This window comes from Amblyomma americanum, chromosome 1 (assembly GCF_052857255.1).
Source record: "Amblyomma americanum isolate KBUSLIRL-KWMA chromosome 1, ASM5285725v1, whole genome shotgun sequence".
NCBI classification, from domain to species: Eukaryota; Metazoa; Arthropoda; class Arachnida; order Ixodida; family Ixodidae; genus Amblyomma; species Amblyomma americanum.
Genome location: NC_135497.1, coordinates 169282046 through 169300962, shown reverse-complemented (window position 1 = coordinate 169300962; position 18917 = coordinate 169282046). Strand labels below are relative to the sequence as shown.

General features: G+C 40.8%; 1 protein-coding gene across 3 annotated transcripts in view; it reads right to left on the bottom strand.

Moving 5' to 3' along the window:
• Ns4 (Nucleostemin 4) overlaps positions 1–18870 on the bottom strand; it is a 30149-nt gene extending 11279 nt beyond the window's left edge. The window contains exons 1-9 of one of the 3 annotated variants that reach the window (XM_077647729.1): positions 18786–18870; positions 18532–18695; positions 18332–18461; positions 9688–9784; positions 7546–7674; positions 7308–7448; positions 4540–4738; positions 4317–4400; positions 560–745 (exon numbers count right to left, since the gene is read on the bottom strand). In XM_077647729.1, coding sequence (XP_077503855.1) covers positions 560–745; positions 4317–4400; positions 4540–4738; positions 7308–7448; positions 7546–7674; positions 9688–9784; positions 18332–18461; positions 18532–18616 — 1051 coding nt within the window. In that variant the 5' untranslated portion in view covers positions 18617–18695; positions 18786–18870. Of the gene's footprint in view, positions 1–559; positions 746–4316; positions 4401–4539; positions 4739–7307; positions 7449–7545; positions 7675–9687; positions 9785–18331; positions 18462–18531 lie in introns of all 3 variants that reach the window. The other 2 variants (XM_077647730.1, XM_077647728.1) reach the window with 2 other exon arrangements.
• Positions 18871–18917: the final 47 nt, after the last annotated feature.

Here is an 18917-nt window from a genome sequence, read left to right as displayed (position 1 = left end):
TGAAATTTTGCACGTGTTGGCCCCTTTCTGCATGAAGTTAAATACAGCAGCTGCTTCCAAAGACCAGCCATCTCTAGCCTTGAGTTTGTTGTAGTTCAGAACAAACATCTATGTTATCAAGATCTTCATATCACTGTGTTTCCAAAGATGTGGGTGGATTTCTGTTCTAAATTATATTGGAGGTATACTTGTAATACTACAGTAACCTTGATAAAGCAGAAAAGAGCATGAGCGTTCCCTGTTGTAACAGGAGTTTTCATGACTGCTAAACAAAAGATGGAACAGAAATTTAAACCTAAGTGAAATATGAAACTACAGAGTTTGACTCTACTGAATTGTAACTACCCATTGAAGCCTTCCCAGACACTTTGTAACACTGTAATTTCCTGCTGTACTAACATTGATAGCAAAGGGAGAAATAAAGGAAGGAAAGAAGGAAGGAACAAGCAAACAAGTTTAATCACACTCCATGTTCTGTCAGTAATACAGATGGCAGCACAGGGTAATAAAATAATTAGGAGTACAAAAGTAAGGGCGCCGTAAAAGAAATGACTCTGACCAACAAAGCCTAGGGTGAGGCGTCCTCCCTTGAATCTTTCCTCCTCATAAAAGCTGGTGTCAGGTGCCACAACTTCTGTCGGTGCTGAAGCAAGTGCATCATGTTCTTCTTCATCATCATCATCATCATCTCTTGCCTCCTCAACAAGTTCTTCCTCAATCTTGTTCCGCCAGGAGGTCAGGTCAACTGCAAAGGTAGGAAAACTGTAGGAAAGCTTGCAGGCACAGCCCACTGCAGCTCAACATAAATGATCACATAAGATATTGCTTAATACACACAATTTTTTATGCAACTGCTCTATGACTGGCAAAGGGACTGCTCAAAAATATTTACCACCATCTTGTATATTAACAAGATACAATGAAACATGAAAAGCTGATGAAGCAGGATGAGCACTTCTGCGTTTCTGCACTTGACCATGGTTGGTTATATGGGGTTTAGTGATGCATAAACAGCTAAAGCAAGCACAAACTAAATGTGAGGTTATGGTGTGCCTTTATCTATTACTTTTTTTTAAATAAAAATGCCAAACATTTTGCAAACAGTTTGTTAAAACTGCCTGTGCCTTTTAAAAAACTAAAAATGAGTGAACAGCCCACAAGTGCACCTTCCCCAAGAACCAAGCTATGTGAAAAGGTACGCTTGCATAATAAAATAATAATAATAATAATTGGTTTTGGGGGAAAGGAAATGGCGCAGTATCTGTCTCATATATCTTTGGACACAGCTCCGTAAGGGAAGGGATAAAGGAGGGAGTGAAAGAAAGGAAGAATAGGTGCCGTAGTGGAGGGCTCCGGAATAATTTCGACCACCTGGGGATCTTTAACGTGCACTGACATCGCACAGCACACGGGCGCCTTAGCGTTTTTCCTCCATAAAAACATAATAAAACTGTCAGAAGTGTTTTCTTGCTCAGTTGCCACTTTTCCACATGAAAACAAAATGTGATTTACTGTGATATAGTCGCACAAGATCGCAGTAAATCACATTGTTCTTGTGTGAAAAATTCGAGCCTCCTTGCAGGAAAACAATTCTTGCATTTTTTCACGAGTATTAAGTTGTGTGTAAGATGCGTGTGCCCAATGTGAAGGTGTCATAAAATCACTTCAATAAACTATTCTTGGTGTCAGCACAATTTCTGTTCTCTCAAGATGGGTTTTACAAGGTGCAGCTTACTTTTTGTTTTGTAGCAATAGCTACATTACGGTAGCATTTCGAGCCTTCAGCGCGGCTGCACCGCCACGCCGTGGCTGTGCCGCCACGCTGTCACGTGGTGCGGAGCAGCTGCTGGTGGCACGCCGTTGTGGCTGATCACGTGGTCCGTCACCTGGTTGGCCACGTGACCAATCACGTGGTGCGGAGCAGCTGCTGCTGCCGGCAGCGCGCGGCAGAACCGAGCTACCATAACTGTGTGCATGCGCCGTGTCAAGTGGGACGAAGAAGGAATGCCCAGCGAAATGAAGCGGCGAAAGACTGACATTGCAATTTAACTGAGCAAGTTCCACTCGACCAGCTGTAGCTATTGTGTCACTACAGGCTTAACCAGAGCTAAACCACCGCCAATTTTTGTTATCCCCTTCAGCTTGTCATGTTCTCAAGTATATACTTGGTACAGTCTTGACACGAGAAAGACTAGCAAATGTACAGGTGTATTTCTTGACGGAGCCTTTATAGAGTCATTAACTTGTGCTTCATAACTGTCTGCTCTCTTGTTACTGCCAATTTTAAGATGGCTTGCTATCCAGCAGAATGTCATTTTCTATCCTTGCATTGCAGCTGTTGCAATATTATGCATGGTTTAACCCATTAAAGCGCGCAGCTGTGTTCAGGAGTGCAGCAATACATAGAAGTATATACAAGAAGTTGCACATCTGCCCATGAGAACAATAGAAATGGCTCATATTTTGGCATGAAAAGCCATGAAAAGCCATAATGTCATTTTCTATCCTTGCATTGCAGCTGTTGCAATATTATGCATGGTTTAACCCATTAAAGCGCGCAGCTGTGTTCAGGAGTGCAGCAATACATAGAAGTATATACAAGAAGTTGCACATCTGCCCATGAGAACAATAGAAATGGCTCATATTTTGGCATGAAAAGCCATGAAAAGCCATGACAGCCCCTCATCAATGTTGTGCCATGAATATGAGCAATAAGCATGCAATCTATTGTTGTTTAGCTTTCCTGTTCGTGTTTCAATGTATGGTGACAGTATAAAAACACCATGCGAGAAAAAAAAAAGAAAACTGGCAGCGTTGTAATATGGGGAAGATAGGAAATCTGTATGCACAATGCCTGTGATTTATGATGTAGGTATTTGAATGTAGCCACAATACTGCAACAAATTCCACAAATACATTTGAGCCTCGATATAACGAACCTCAGTTTAACGAAATTCACAAATTGTGTCTCATTCTTTGCCCCACTGAAAACAATGTATTTTTTTACGATTTAACGAAGCAATCTTATACGATATTTTCTATTTAACGAAGTCCTCACGCATCGCATGCACATATCCAGAACCTCCTTGACAAACAGATGAAAATGGAAACCTGAGCTGCGAAAGACAGCACTTTGCATGTGCCCTTTTATGCACAAATGTTGCCGGTGAGCTTCAGTCTCTGGAGCAGAACAGGATCACATTGCACCATCTGTTGTGTACATAAGAAACCAGCGGTGGGTGCACTCCACTACCAGTCACTTATGTAGTGCTGCGAAGCATTGGCGCGGGCACTGCAAGATGCCGGGAATTTTATATATCTGTATTTTCGGCCGGTAAGGTCTTTAATGCTCGTTTGGACCTTTTTCCCCGTGATATGTCACCAATTAGTCCCTTTTGAATGGTGTTATCTTTTTAAGTGTTCGCTGCCTGGCACCTGGTGGTTTGCTTGCTCGTATCACTCACCTCCCCTTTAGGAAATATTATCATCCCAAACCGGACCGCATTGTATATAACGCGCTCTGGCTGGGATAGTTTTATAAAATTCATGTCATCACGAAATTCAGATCAACCGTATTTGTACCATAGAGATTCTACTTTATTTACATGGTGCCATCTACTAGGAGCGTTCTAGAACCTGTACCTTCATCTGAACTAAAACATAGAAACCTTGGCTTAATGAAATTCGCGATTTAATGAAGATTTCAGCTGCAAGTACAAATGACTATGTTATACTGAGGTTCAACTACATACGATTTTGCTCTTCTGGTGAGAGTCAAACCCTCAACACGTAACACGCAGTGCTCAGCCTAGTGATCTGTAATAGTAATGGTGTCCTCGGCTGCTTCAACAGCATTTTTTAACAAAAGTCACCCTTTATTTTGTGTTTGGCACATGATGGCATCCGATGCTTATGTGCCATAAAACCAAATACAACACAACTCATCTTATATTTCACTTCCTTGACCTCTGTACCATGTACCCTCATCAACTTCGTTTGTGGCCTAGCACTGAAGGCCTTAACCACTGAAGGCCTTAACCAGCACCACTAATTATGTGCACACAAAACAGCCCTCACAGAAGCATACCAGTTAAGAAATAAATAAATATGAAGCAACCCTCATCTGAACAGTCTGCAATACTTCAGAAAACAACATGCATGACCATATGACCATGTACCACATGTGTGTCTGGGCACAAAAAAGTCTGCAAAACAATGAATCTACCATTTCAAGATAGCACACACTTGCACTCAATTGACTAATGCAAAATTTGAACCACATAATTACTAAAAAAAACAAACAACAACACACTGACCTTGATCACCAACCATCTCCTGGCAGGCTTCCAGAAGACCCCGGCAGGCTTCAGAGGCCATGCGTAGTTTGCCCTGACGCTTTCCTGTGCAAAGCATAAGCTCTCCTTGCACCAAAGACTATCTTTTTTAAGCTGCTATGTTGGCATCCCACTCCCGCTTTAATATATGTGCACAATCACTCTCATCATCCCCATGCAGCAGAAGCACGAAAAGGGTACTGACCTTTCTTTCCCTTGGCCGTCATGCCTGCATATGATGCAAAAGGAAGCACCACCAAACCTGGGTAGCGCTCATGGAAAAATTTTATCCAAGCAGCTGTAAGGGTGTCTGGGACAAGATCCACTTTGTTAAGAACAAGTACCAGCCGTTTCCCCAGCTCTTTGGTCACGTGGATGTACAGCGCTGGAGGGAAATGCACCACCTGCATGCACCAAACTGCAGATTATAACAGCCTTTCAAAAACTTTAATTTTTGCACCTTGTGCCACAGCACAGGAATACAAGCACTGGATACTTTCAACATAGCATAGTCACCACAGCACAAATGAAGCTTCTAGAATCTGTAACATTCAGTGCAGGTGCGCTGTTGTCAAGGAGGAAAAGAACTTTAATGGAACAGGAGACTGGCTGGTTGTCGGCCTGGCATGCTACTCCAGGAACCCGTACAAAAGCTAGCTATGTACAGTATCGAAAAAAACAACGCTTAAACTTCACAAGCCAAACATTTTACTTTACGAAAAAAGAACAGCAAAATCTCCTTTCTTTCTGATGCATTTTTAATCACTAAATAAATTATTTTGGGTGATCAATAAATTACAATTAAATTTATGTACTACTGACTTCCTAAAGATTGTGAGCAAGAACTGACTATGGTAATTTCATGTTGATGTTGCAATTCACATTATTATCACAGTGAGTATTGTTTAATCTTTGAGTGTCTCTGTTTTACATCCCTTGACCTCACCCTATCCCTTTAATATGTGACGTTGGCCTGTTTCTAAATGCAAAGCTGCAGTGATCACCATGAGCTGCCAAATATGTGGAAGAAAATATCCAATACCCAACCTATCATCCAAAACTGACTAACTGCAACTTTTTTTCTTTAGTCATCCATTTTGCATGTGGGAGCTGTAGCTTGGAAGGGGAGAGAAAAGGAGGAGAAATAAACCTCAGGGAAATATTGCACCATGAACAACATTATTCTTATATGCTTCCATTTCCAAGTATGCACCCTTAGTCAACACCCTAACTTACAATCAAAAGCATACTTTATATGAAGAGGAGTGGACTACTGGTCACAGGCACTGTGTACTTTGCAAAGAATGTAATGTGGTGGCATGAATTGTCTGACATCCCCGAGCTGCATGCCGTAGCGTAGGTCTCCGGATTAATTCAAGGCTCTGCAGATTAATTTAATAGCCACTAGGCCATCACCGTGGGTAGCCTTGCAAACAAGTGCCAGTAACTGCTTGGCGGGAATACTGGCTGTTTCAAGGAATGGATTGCCCTTAGCAGATAACGTACAGTGCGGTTACACCGAATCCTTTATTGTGTGCTAGACAAAGCTGACAGACAGAGGCAAAATGGGTTAGACACAACTCAGGCAACATCCCACAATCTCTGCAGTTCATTCATCTTCAAAGCCCCACCTGCCAGGCCCACTACGAACTTCAGTAACACATGCTGCACCAATATTAGTACAGGAGTTGGCGTCACCAACAAATTTCAGGAGATCAGGAACCTTTCTTTCTCGGAATACAAAATGAATGGCTTATACTGTTATATTAACGCAACAGTGTTAAGGAGCTTGTGTCGTAGAAAATCCGCCGGCGGAGTTGTCAGCGTCACTGACCGCGAGCGAAAAATGCCCAGAGAAGCAACCTAGGAGGCAGGTGAACCACCTAGGTCGCGTGACCTAGCGGTATCATCACAACCTGCCCGCTGGAGTGTGAGAAAACTTACCGTGATGCATTACCGTGATGCAAGCAGTGCTTGACACTTTTTGGGGGTCATTTGATTATTTGAACTTTCAGATAATTCGAACATATTTTCTGGTTCCCTGAAGATGGAATTAACGAGCTTTTATGGTATTTGTGATTAGAATGATGTAACCTGCCAATACAGACCAACTTCTGCTTGTCCTCAGTGTCCCTTTAAGAACTAATAGTCTTGTGAAAAAGTGAACGAAAAGCCATAAGCCTGCTATCTTCCCATAACACAGGAACAAAACGTTAATGGCACCAACACCATGGTAACTTCGACTGATAGACCATAGCCTCTCCCTTTGATGAAATAGATGGCTACCTGCTTGAGTGCCGCTGTAGTATCTGAAGTTGATATGCCCCTGTAATTGTTGAAAGAAAATTGAGGACAACTCCATTCAATTATTGTTAACCTAAAAATTGATCCCCTTGTTCTTTCTGGCTATGTTGACGTTTGTCCAACAGCAAAAGATGCATTTGTTGGCAGGAACATTGGATTTAAATATCCTCCTCCCAGTTGATTCAAACTCCAGACGTCATTACCAAAAAGGATGGGTTGTCACCGTTTTGAAGTGAATGGGAATGAAACGCAGCCTCTGGAAGCCACGGCAAAAATCGGTGTCAACGCATGCATTTTACTTGTGAAATCGGCTGGTGATGTTAACACCTTTATTTCGGTTCTTGGCCTTTTCTAGCTCACAACAGCTCCGTTTTCGGTGAGAGTCGTCTCTCTATGATTACAATACAGTACACTATCAATACAGGCCAACTTCTATTTGTCCTCAGTGCCCCTTTAATAGACTCTGCAGGTACACCCATGCATGTATATATCATACTCAACTACGTAACCCCCTTTTTTGTGTCCCCCTTTGTTTTCGGCGAAGAATAGCCAAATTAACTTGAGTCTGGCTTCCTGCTCTGTATTTTCCTTTTTCACTTTATCTTATCGTAACCAATGATCAATATCCCAAGCCCTCATATCAAAGGTAAAAGAAAGAACAGCCCTTACAGGATGTCGAATATCAGCAACTAGAAGCACAATCTCGGACATCTCGAGGACTCTCCAAAGCTGGCGCCAGGTCTCCAAGTTCAGCTCAAAATAGCTCAGCTCCTTGTCGGCAAAGGCATTCTCAATTTTGTCCAGGTACTCCTGCACACAATTATATGGCCAGAAAGCATAAAGTGTCATTTCAGGTTTCCATTTGCGAACACAGGATCTAGAAAACAGAAATAAGAACGGTACTCACTCGAAAATACTGTGCCTCCCTGGCCTCCAAGGCTTCTTTGCTCATAGAACGGTTCCACGGTGGGCGTTTAGGCATGTCCAGTGCAGAACCAGGCAAAAAGAACTGCTCTGGGCTGACTTCCAAGGCTGACTACACAGAGAAAAAGCACAGAGTACACTTGTTGAGACGCAAGGTTCGCCAAAATTTCAAATGAACTGTGATATCATTTTCATCCACAAGGAATACTTTTATGGCCACAAAAGGGCACTGTCACACTGAAAGAATTTCTGCTCAACATGCATCAGCACAGTAAATCACAATGATCACCAACCTCCATTTTCCACCCTTACCACCAAATAACTACGACTCTTGATACAGCATTATTGTATCCCTATGTTGGAAACTAGGTATTCTAGGTATTCTTTATTCTATAATGCCAGAAATCAAATACAGACCATCTACCCTTAACAGCCCTCTGTAATGCCACTGGCCCTGAGTGGTAATGTAAATAAATAAATAAATAAATAAACAGCTAGTACCTTCTGCACTTGCGACGTACACAGTGCAAGCAGCACAAGCATGGTTGAAAGACCGAAAAAACTATTTTGATCCAAATATTTGAAGAAGCACACCCTTATTCAAATATCTTGATGATCTAGTCAAGCAGCCAAGAGACCTCGTAGAGACCTATAAAAGCAGTGCATTTAATACTATATATAATGTGTCCTAGAATGTGCTACATAAGTCCTGCAAAGCATTTTATACTTATACCTCTATACTTGAAGACAATGAAAACTACCAAATTTTTTAGTGACATGAAGTTTGGAGTTTATTTCCATTTCAGTAAGAAATGAGAGACCCGAGACAAAAAGTGAACGTTAATTCACTTGACGGCGCTCGGGCCCCATTACATGGCAAAACAGCGAGGTGTCGGTAATAACATTTGGTGCACTTACAATTTAGGCAGTACATCCCAGTACATTTACAGACATTGTAGCTCTTACTACACATAGTTCAGTCTTTTTGTTGTTAAAGGTAAAGGCACAATATGAATGATAAACATGATCAGCGAATAACAGCAATTGTACATAGCAACAAACCTGCAAAAAATCCAGAAGACACAGGAGAAACACACTGCAGGAAAACAAGAAAAATTTACATTTGCGAGAGAAAGAATGAATGTATTGTTTTCTTATTTGCATTTTCAATATTAACTTTATTTTGGCGAAAATAGTTCAACAGAGTGGGCAGAGTATGTGCAAGCATCTGCTGGCCAAACGTCGTTCGCACGAAAGGCACTGTCCAGTTATGAGCAGAACGCGAAGGATATGTTCGTGTAAGTGTTGTTAAATTAGCGATCGAAAGCATCGTACTCTCAGAGGTAGTTATGTGCTATTTGTAGTGAACTGCTAAGTTATACGAGTAGAGATAGTGTACTGACATTACTTTAAAATTCTTAAAGAGCACACACACATGCACCACTATCTGTGCAATCGTCAGCAAAAGTGATATGAAAACTTTTATCAGCTCTATTAAACTAGTGAAACACAAATGCCACTCCTTGACTAATACAAAAAGAATGTTAAGGAAATTCAAATTCAAGTCAATTACAGACGTAAATATTTGGTTAGAATAACATGCTGGAAACAAAGGCCAGAGAGATGTGAAAACCAGCGCAAGAAGCTTTACAGATTCTACTGCATTTGAAAATTAACACAAACAACTAGAGATAGACAGACACAGAGTTCAAACGGAGTTTAAATTACAGATGAACTGTTGAAAAAAAAAATCTAAGAGTGAAAGCACATTCTTGCTTATTATGGCTGCTCTTTTTCAACAGATGGCAGATGTGTTCATATCAAAATTTTTATGGACTGAAAACTCTTATGGATTCAAATAGGCTGTGTATAAAGGAGGCTTGCTGTATTGTGTTGATGCCCATTTTGCAATGTGCTGTATTTTCGCCACTCAGAACAAGTAGTGAAGCCAATTTCAATATGTTCTAAGCTAACATTGTTATTTCTTTGTAGTTGCTGTCAGATACACACAGAGATAAAGCCAAACAGAAATCACAACTTTCAAATTTTGTGTCAGCAGCCCTTTAATACAAATACTACTCAAATCCTACATGCAAGAAATGATGTCATCACCATCTGCCCTCACCTCATCTAGGGGAGTGTATGGTTCCCGGGCCCTTTTCTTGCGCCTCTCAAGTTCCTGTGGGGTCTCCCTACGAAACTGCAGGCAGTAGCGAAACACACTGCAAAGACAAGAAAAAGAAATGGGGTTATTAATGCATTGCTGCTATCCTAGCTTCAAAGGCCAAGCACTACAGTCCACATTTCACTATGGAAAAATAAAAAAAAAAACATATTTGTGCTCCTTAACACCCCAAAGCTGCACAGAAGTTATGAGGGACCACAGGGGAGGGCACTGTATTAATTCTGACTACCCAGGAACCTTGATGCACAGTGACATTGCACAGCAAATGGGCACTTTTGCATTTTGCCTTTATAGAAATGCGTGACCGCACTCAGCAGCTGAGTGCCAAAGATGCTGAATCACTGTGGCAAGTTCCATAAGAAATATGCATATGGGTGTGTTCAGGTAAGAACAGTAATCGAAATCCCATGAACAATTTTTGTTTTGAATGAAATTTTTATATGTGGTGGGCAAATGTGTCAACACAAGGCAATGATACTTAGTTTTGCAAGAAACGCTGCAGCTTTTTCGGAAAAAAAATTCGTACATCACACGAGGTGTAAAATGTACCTTTTGTGACTTCGCAAAATCGCTACATTGGATCCCCCGCAGAAAGTAAATTAAAATTTTTTAAAAGCTGAATATTTTCTCAGTAACTGTATGCTAACTTTTCTGTTGGAAGCAGTGCAAAAACAACTTTTGCTTCTATAACTTCGCAGCAAAAAATTGCAAACGTTGTTGAAAAAGTAATGCATTCCAATAAGGGCAGTTCTTTAGGACAATAACAGGACAAGAAAGAGTAAGAACTTGAGGCTGAAATTTTTTCCCAGCATTAATCTGTCCTTTTTACTACCACTGGACAATATTTGTACTTCTAGACTGGTCAGATGATTTTTAATTAGGTTCCGAAATCATCTGGAATTCGAAAAATTTGAAAAAAAAAAAGGGCAAACTTTGACGTGATATCTTAAAAATTTCCCTGAAAGGCCTTTAGTGCCTGGTAATTCTAGACAAAGAAAAAAAGTATTACATTATACTGTTTTAAACTATAAAATTAAAGGCCTAATGCAGACCATATTTCGTTCAGTTACCTTTATTAGATCCTGTCCATTAAAAAGAGCAACGGTCATGAATTCGACTTTGAACTCAGCGCATGTGGCTGCATTTTAGTCAGCACAATAGCATAATCTCAGAAGATACCCTGGAAGCATGCTTTTGCTGGCAAACATTTTTAAAGTCAGAACAAGAATATGGTTGTTTCTTTGTGTGGCTTGTAAACAATTGGCTAATGGGAGTCAAAAGGGAGTCAGAATTTCACCGCACTTCAAAAGTATTTCGTGGCAATTTGGCTTGGGACTCGATTTATTAAACACTTAGGTCAAACTATCAGCGTTCAGATCAACCGTAGATAGCTCCTTTAATTAAATGAAAGGTGCGTGAAATGATGTAGTTGTGCTTCTGGTACTCAAAAATGCGCCAGGAAAGCCCCTTAATACCAGAAATACGAAGATTCTATGCATATGTTGGCATGCCAGTGCCGCCTTCGGTACAGGCAAGCGTTGACGAAATTATTTAACTTTCGCCAGAAAAAAATTTGAATTTTATAGTGACCATGAAAACGTAATGGCAATCTGAGAGTCGAATGAGATAATTACATAGCTGAGACTTCTTTACTGCTATTAAAATAACTTTTAAGGAAGCCCACCGAATCACTCCCCACAAGTACACAAGATCAATTCCAGCAGGATTTATGCATGAAGGAGGGCAGAGCTATAAGTAGAGAACATAGTTTTGCATTTTCGTTTTGTCCAGTACTAAACAGTTGGGTTTGCAAATGAAGTCAAAGCATACCATTGCAAAAAAAAAAAAAAAACTCACATTATTGTTTTTCACATGCGTTTCCGTGTAAAGAGCAAATATTAGTTTCATGAGCTCCAGCACAAGGAATATCAAATAACAAAGCTGATGTTTCCAGCCACACGGCACAGAAAAAGTGCGTGTAATGGCAACGGCGGGCTAGTTAACAAACGCTACACACCTTGATCTCGATTGGAAATGAGGGCATAGAAAGAGCCAGTGGCTTCTTAGGCGTACTGAAAGGAACGCTAAATGATAGTGACACGGTGCATTCCGCTAGCACGCGCCGCCTCAAAAGAAGAAGAAGAAGCGATCTGGAGCTGAGGTAAAAAAGAAGAAGATCTGGAGCTGTGGTCAAGACGTTCGTCGAAGCCCGCCGCTGTCTCTTGTGATCAGTCATCTTCCGCATTCACGCGTGACAATATTAGCATTCAGGACATTCGGCATGGTCAGCTTACTGGCACTTAGGACAGGCTGGAAGAGAGCTGAGGAAGTACACGATAACCATATGTATTGAATGCAAAGCTGCTGAATCCAATTTAGGCAATTCTAAGGTGGCCTACACCACTTTTTCGGAGTGAAATCAGTTCTGTACGAAATTAACATCTTGTGCAGGGCCAATCCTTGTGGGGATAGCGACATGAATGGTTCCACTTTACTTAATAATACCGTTTACAGAAATGTAGTCATACGCCTGAAAAAGCTTTTTATTTGGAGACATTTGCACTTTGTCCACGACACTGAAATTGAAACGATTACTTCAGTGCAGGATACATTTTGTCAATACACTTTGGCATGCAGGACCATCATAACCCTAAAACGCTATATACCCAAGAGACGAGAGCATTAGTGGGCTAATGCGCGTTGACCATGTCCTGTATAAAGTAAGTAATGGAGTAAGTGCACCTGCTTCGGCTTGTACCTTAGCCTAAATTAACCGGCCAGTTAAAAGATAATTTTCACATGATGGTACTGATAATTACATTTGAAAAAGTTGACCATCTTAAAATGCACGAGTAATTTTTATGGGCAATCGGCAGATGTATAAAATTCATTAAATTACAAAAAATAAAGAAATATAATGACTTAACAATACTCATGATTGCTAAACAATAAGATAACATTAGCACATTTAAGTCAGGAAGAATATAATATTTGTTTTTGCTGGCATTACCGAGACCTGGAGATATTACGTGAAATAGAGGACTTATATCAACGTTGAACATGATTGCAACTGGGTTAACAAACAAATCAATGCTTACGATGTAACTTCTGAGATCAAGCCAATATCCCAACTAAAATGCAACAACATGCACTCAGTTTAAAGTCGTATTAGTGACCGTTCCTCTTTTTAGCGGACGATATTCACTAAGGATAACTGAATGAAATATGGTCTGCATTCAGCCTTTAATTTATATTTTAGAACAATATAATGCTATACCTTTTTCTTTATCAAGAATCATCATGTACTAAAGATCTTTCAGAGAAATTTTAAAGAAAATTGGCGCGGATGTTTTTTTTTTACCTTCGTCAAAGTTCGCCTTTTTTTAAAATTCCAGATGACTTCAATGCCTGACTAAAAATAAATCTGACCAGTCTAGAAGTACAAATTTTGTCTGCCAATAGTAAAAAGAACAGATTAATACTGAGAAAAAATTTTAGCCTCAGGTTCTTGTTCCTTCTTGTCCCAGTGTCCTAAAAACTGCCTTTATTTGAATGCATTCATTTTCCACAATGTTTGCAATTTTTTTGCTACAAAATCATAGGAGACAAAAATATGTTTTTGCACTGCTTCCAACAGAAAAGTTTGCATGCAATGATCGAAAAAGTATTCAGGTTACACAAAACTTTATTTTACTTTCTGCAGGGATCCAAATTAGTGATTTTACGAAATCGCAAAATCGACTTTTTCCACATCATGTGGTATACTATTTTTTTCCCCTCCCAAAAAACTACAGCGCGTCTTGAAAAATTCAGTACCATTCGCTTGCGTCGACACATTTGCCCATTACATATAAAATTTCATTGAAAACAAAAACTGATCATGAGATCTCGATTACCGTTTTTTTGGACACACTGCTATAAAGAAGTTGCTCACTCAAGAACCCCATACCTCCTACAGATTATTTTTTAAAGTGATTCATACCAGCTAATTTGGCTCCACACTATGCCATTTTGATTAATAAGAGAGACAGTTGTTGAATACATGAAAATACTGCATAATTTATGGAAGTATATGCAGTAAAATCTCTCTGATATGGTAAAAAAGAAAAATACTGGAACAAACATGGTTTGGGTTTACTGGAGTTTAACGTCCCAAACTGGTTCAGGCTATGAGGGATGGCGTAGTGAAGGGCTCTGGAAATTTCGAATGCTTGGGGTTCTTTAACGTGCACTGACATCGCACAGTACACGGGCCTCTAGAATTTCGCCTCCATTGAAATCGAACCTGCTTCTTTCAGGTCAGCCGCCAAGCGTCGTAACCACTGAGTCACCGCGGTGGCTCCTGGAAAAAACGCACGATTCCCTAATTTGAAAAATGAAAAGATTGAGTGAGATACAAAGACAATTTTTTCTTGGCAAAAGGTCTGAACAACTCTTTTCTAGTGCTTGCAGTGCATTTCTAGAGCATTTGCTTTGTCTTTAGCGGAAGAAACTTCGCAATACCTACGGTCCGTCGACGGCAATGGCAGAGTTCTTCAATGCATGAAGGACACTGGCAATGGTATAAGCAGCCAAAATCTTTTTATCGCTGTTTTTTTTTACGCTCTGCTCCCTTACACCACTGCACTGAAAGGAAACTGTTTCAGCGTCTGACTGTCGCAGCATTCTTGCTTTTCATGCTGCGTTTCCCAGACCCGGCTCTCTCATTTGTAAGCACACCATTGTAGTTCTTAGATGCTTCACCTCCTTATCCTTAGGCACTGAGAGGAAGCCGTTGTGTCTCTCTTTATGTCGCATCACCGTGGGAACGGCCTGCTTGTAAGCTAGCGACTACTTAAGTTTCTAGATCCTTCGCCCCTTTGCATCTAGGCAGTGAAGACAAGCCACCTCTAAGGGCGAATGCCACTGCAATCCAGCTTGTGTTGCATGCCTCCAGGCTCGGCCCATTTGCATGTGTGGTTGACCGCTAAATGTATTAGGTATATGACCAGAATTTGCTGAAACTTTGAACGTAGTAGTCACTGAGAAATCATCCTGTCCAGGCACGTATTAACTGGGAGAAAAAATAGTGTACCGTTATGAGACATTTTCATTGCCACGGTTTTGAGTGTATGGACCGGGAACGTATCGAGGTTTACTGTACATAATGCCATGCCCGACTTAACCACTGATGGTTGCCATGTAAAATATAAAGCCATGGTTGGTAGCCTCATGGAATTCCAGATGCATATCCAAACAGCACCTCATGTACGGTGTGCGGGCGAAGTTTGCAATCAGCAAACACGCCTCAGCATGAGAGGCCAGAAAAACCCATGGTGAACCTAGAATTGGCAACTGCCACATTAGCGACCATGGGCACAGTCACTTGGAATTTTTCAACAGTTTTCAGACATGCACCCTCTCTTTTCTCTGTGCAAGAAAATTAGAGAAGTGCCATTAAAATGACACTGGACCTTCTGATAACAATATTTACCTCAACAAAAAGGATCAATTTTTTTCTTCTTTGGTTTCTATCTATTACTTTGTTTCAGTAATAGTAACAGAAGTCAGCTGGGAAACATGATGACCCACTTCACCAATGACCGGTCATCATGGCCAAGAAGAAATATTAGGAATGAGACAATGATCAGGTATGTGCAGGTGTTCCCCTGCAAAGCTGAATAGTCGTCAGATTTTAGCTGTCAAATCACAACAAAGTGGTTCAGATCATTATTAAAAAATTAGGGCAACAACTGACTTTTAGTGCAAGATATGTGCAAACTTGTTCCACAAGCAGGAGGACAGGCAGAACAGCCCTACTAAAACTTTCTCCTATTTTTCTTGGGCTGTATGAATATAAAAATTTTCTATCAGCAAATTAATTCCCTACTTCCTTGATGCATCATATGAACTAATAGTTCTCACTCAAGATTTCCTGAAAATTTCAAACATTTCTTGAGCAGTATTCAACTTTAAAAAGTTTTCGAATCCTGTATAGTACCGAGTACTGAGCCCAAAACGTGTAAATCTTATCTACCTTGACATGGTGTTGTAGAGCCCCTATAGAGTGAAGTCACTCAGACCAGCAAAAACCTTTACTACATCAAGGTCTTTACTATATCAGTGGTTGGTGATGGCATGGCTCTGAGGATGCTCTCTGGCTACTTTCTAAACACAAAGGAAACACCCATAAATACCTTCCAGCCTGCTCTTATTGAGCCTTTATGTGATAATTATTTATTTTCGTAATCACATTTTGTGTTACCATGTTTTCAATTTCGCTTACGTCTTGTGGAAGTACTGCATTTGCATGAATACAACATGGCTACAAATATAACGCCAGTTTGATTCCATGTAAAAACCAAAGCTTTCCGTGAACACGGCGTCGTCTTCTGCAGCCTCAGCGTCATTTAAGAGGCTATAGTTAAAAAACGCACACGACACAGTCAAGCACGGCAAAACTGCCCACACAGTGCTGCTACTGCTGTGCTGTGAACGTTCGCCCTTTTCTTCCCTTCTCTACTCATCACTGCACTTTTACCAGCTTTCCTTCCTCAGTGAGCAGCGTCGCCTTCTTTCTACATTCATAGCCAGCTTTACTTTTTTTTTTTCGTGCGCACCACGCGCTTTGCCTCACGGCCCAAGGCCTTCGAAAAGTTTGCTTCTCCTTGCGCTCTTGAGCATAGTGGTAAAGCCCTCTAAAAAAAAAAAAACGCTGTTTTATCGTTTTCGGTATCCATTTGTCTCCAAACGTTGGAATCGCGATCCTCGACTTCACGCGTGCCACGATGTCACCATTCTGCGGGAGGTACATCGCCACAGCCAGACTCTCTTTACTATAGCCATTTTGTGCAAAAAAATCTTTACTGTAAATGAAAAAATGTAGTCATCTATGGACAGCGAAATAGGACCGCGCTTCACTTTACTATATCCGAGTTTACTATAACAGGGTTCTACTACTAATTTATTTACTGTAAAATCAGGAAAAGAGCTTACACACTCACAAGCATGAGGAAGTTTTATAGTTCCAATCTTTCTATCGTCCTGTCTACAGCACTTGATGCAGCATAATTGCTACCACTTTTATTATTCATGCATTCACACTTAAGCAGTGTAACTGTGTCCCTTGTTCATCGTTTGTGCACTTTCTTCACTCTGGTAGCCTTCTCTGCTATGATACCGTAACTTGCAACAGAAAAATGGCAAGCCAAGATGCACAAAAGTGTGCAATGGCCTCAGCTCTTCATTACTACACCTCAGTGATGTCAACACTTTAACCCAGTTACCCAATTGCTAATTTTTATGAATGCTCTCAGTAAGCCATGCTCCAGGTGAAGACATGTGCTCTGACTGAGGTAGATATGCTAATACCATTCAATGATGTAGTCAAGTAGAGCCAAGTAGCTAATATATTTAGTTGCATGTTCTTGAATTAATCCTCATAGCCCCATACTATCCTATCCCAAGTTTCACTCGAACATTGTGTTCATTTGGCGATACTAACGTGCTAACATAGTCATACATATTACACTGCACTTTTACAGTACTATAGTTACATCCAACTTCCAGTCAAATGTAACTATAGTACAATACAACATAAAAAAAGCAGCAGTTTGTAACGAGGGTGCTGTTTCGGACTAGTTGGTGTAACATGACAAAAAAGGAACAGCGCAAATACAGGACGAAGTAGAACGAACAAAGTGTCGATCATTCTTTGTCCTGTGTTTGCACTGTTCTCTTTTTGTCAGTTTGTAACACTGGAAACGGTCCGCAGCATTACTTCGCTGACCAATTACAACAGTGAATAAAATCAGCTTTCTAATGTTTGACTGTATCAAACAAGCCAGAGGCATCAAAATTCTTCAGCTTAAAATTTCGTCTTGTGGTTAGCTTCTTGTTTAGGTAACAAGAACAGCTCTAACAGCGGTCTACTTTTTGACACGGAGGAGTTCTGTTCAGCAGTCCTGAATGTGGATGGAGCTTCACTGCAGATTTAAGTTACATCTGACTACAGAAGAGAGTTTTTTTTTGCATATTTTCTTCTCTGTCTGCTGCCCTTTTTCTGTGCTGCTTATTTTCAACTGAACTGGTATCAACCCACCTAACTTACCTCTTTGCTAGAAGTGAGGTTTTATTCTAGACTTACCAACTGGCTTGCCTATAAGAACTAGCCCGCAAGAACGCTTCAGTACTGCAGATACACTTTCATGAGTGGATAACGATCGCACTCTCAAATAAAGGTACAGAAAATGTGCACCACTATACCACAAAAATATGCAGTAAAATTAAGGAAAGTGGATAGTAAGGTCACTACTACACAATTCTGTGCTGTCATTGGGTACACAGCTTTTACTTACCTGAATGTACTTTTGTTGACAAAGTTTCATAACACAAGAAATATTCCTGTTTAAATGGCGCTTAAGATAAACTCGCGAGCGTTCTGCTTTAGTTCTGCGAAAGTAATCAAGGTCTCTTCGCTCCTCTAGTGTGCCTTGGATCGATTTATACTTCCGTGAATGTCATCTAAGCCGCGAAAAGCGCGCACTTTTATAATAGCTATGAATATGCAGCACAAGAGAATCTCAGAAGGACAGTATATGCGCACCGGCTGGATCGCTGCCCGACATCTCCCTCGGCATTGATGCGTATCACGTCGCCCAAAGAGCGCTTCTCTTGCTGAACTGCGACAACTTGCTCCGCTGGCTGTGGCTTCGGGGCTCCGCTACCCTCGTGGCCTGGAATGGACCAACACATGAGTGCAGTTAAAATAAACTTTGTTACAACATGTAAAATGACTTACGTTACCTAGCTTCTTGCGCTCGCGTTTCTGTTTCAACTGGATCTTCTTCTGTTTGGCGCTGAAAGGCACCTTTCTTGATCCCTGCGGCATGCTTGCGCACAGGTGACAACTTGCACGTACTGCACACGCTGTCTGTACCTCGCTCACAAGCTGTCAGCGCCGAGGAAGTCTGTCAAAGTAAACAGAAATGCACTTGGCACGAATAAAATAACACAAATAAGTTGTATTAACTCGAAATCGAGTAAGGAATGCGTAGTACAGTTGGTACAGCCTTACTGCTTGCAGACCCTCCGCACACAACGGTTTCGCTTACAGCAGTTATGTTATGGTCCCTGTTACGGGTCAGGAGAGGACAAAAACAAGATCAAGAAATCTTCTTCTAGTTACTCGT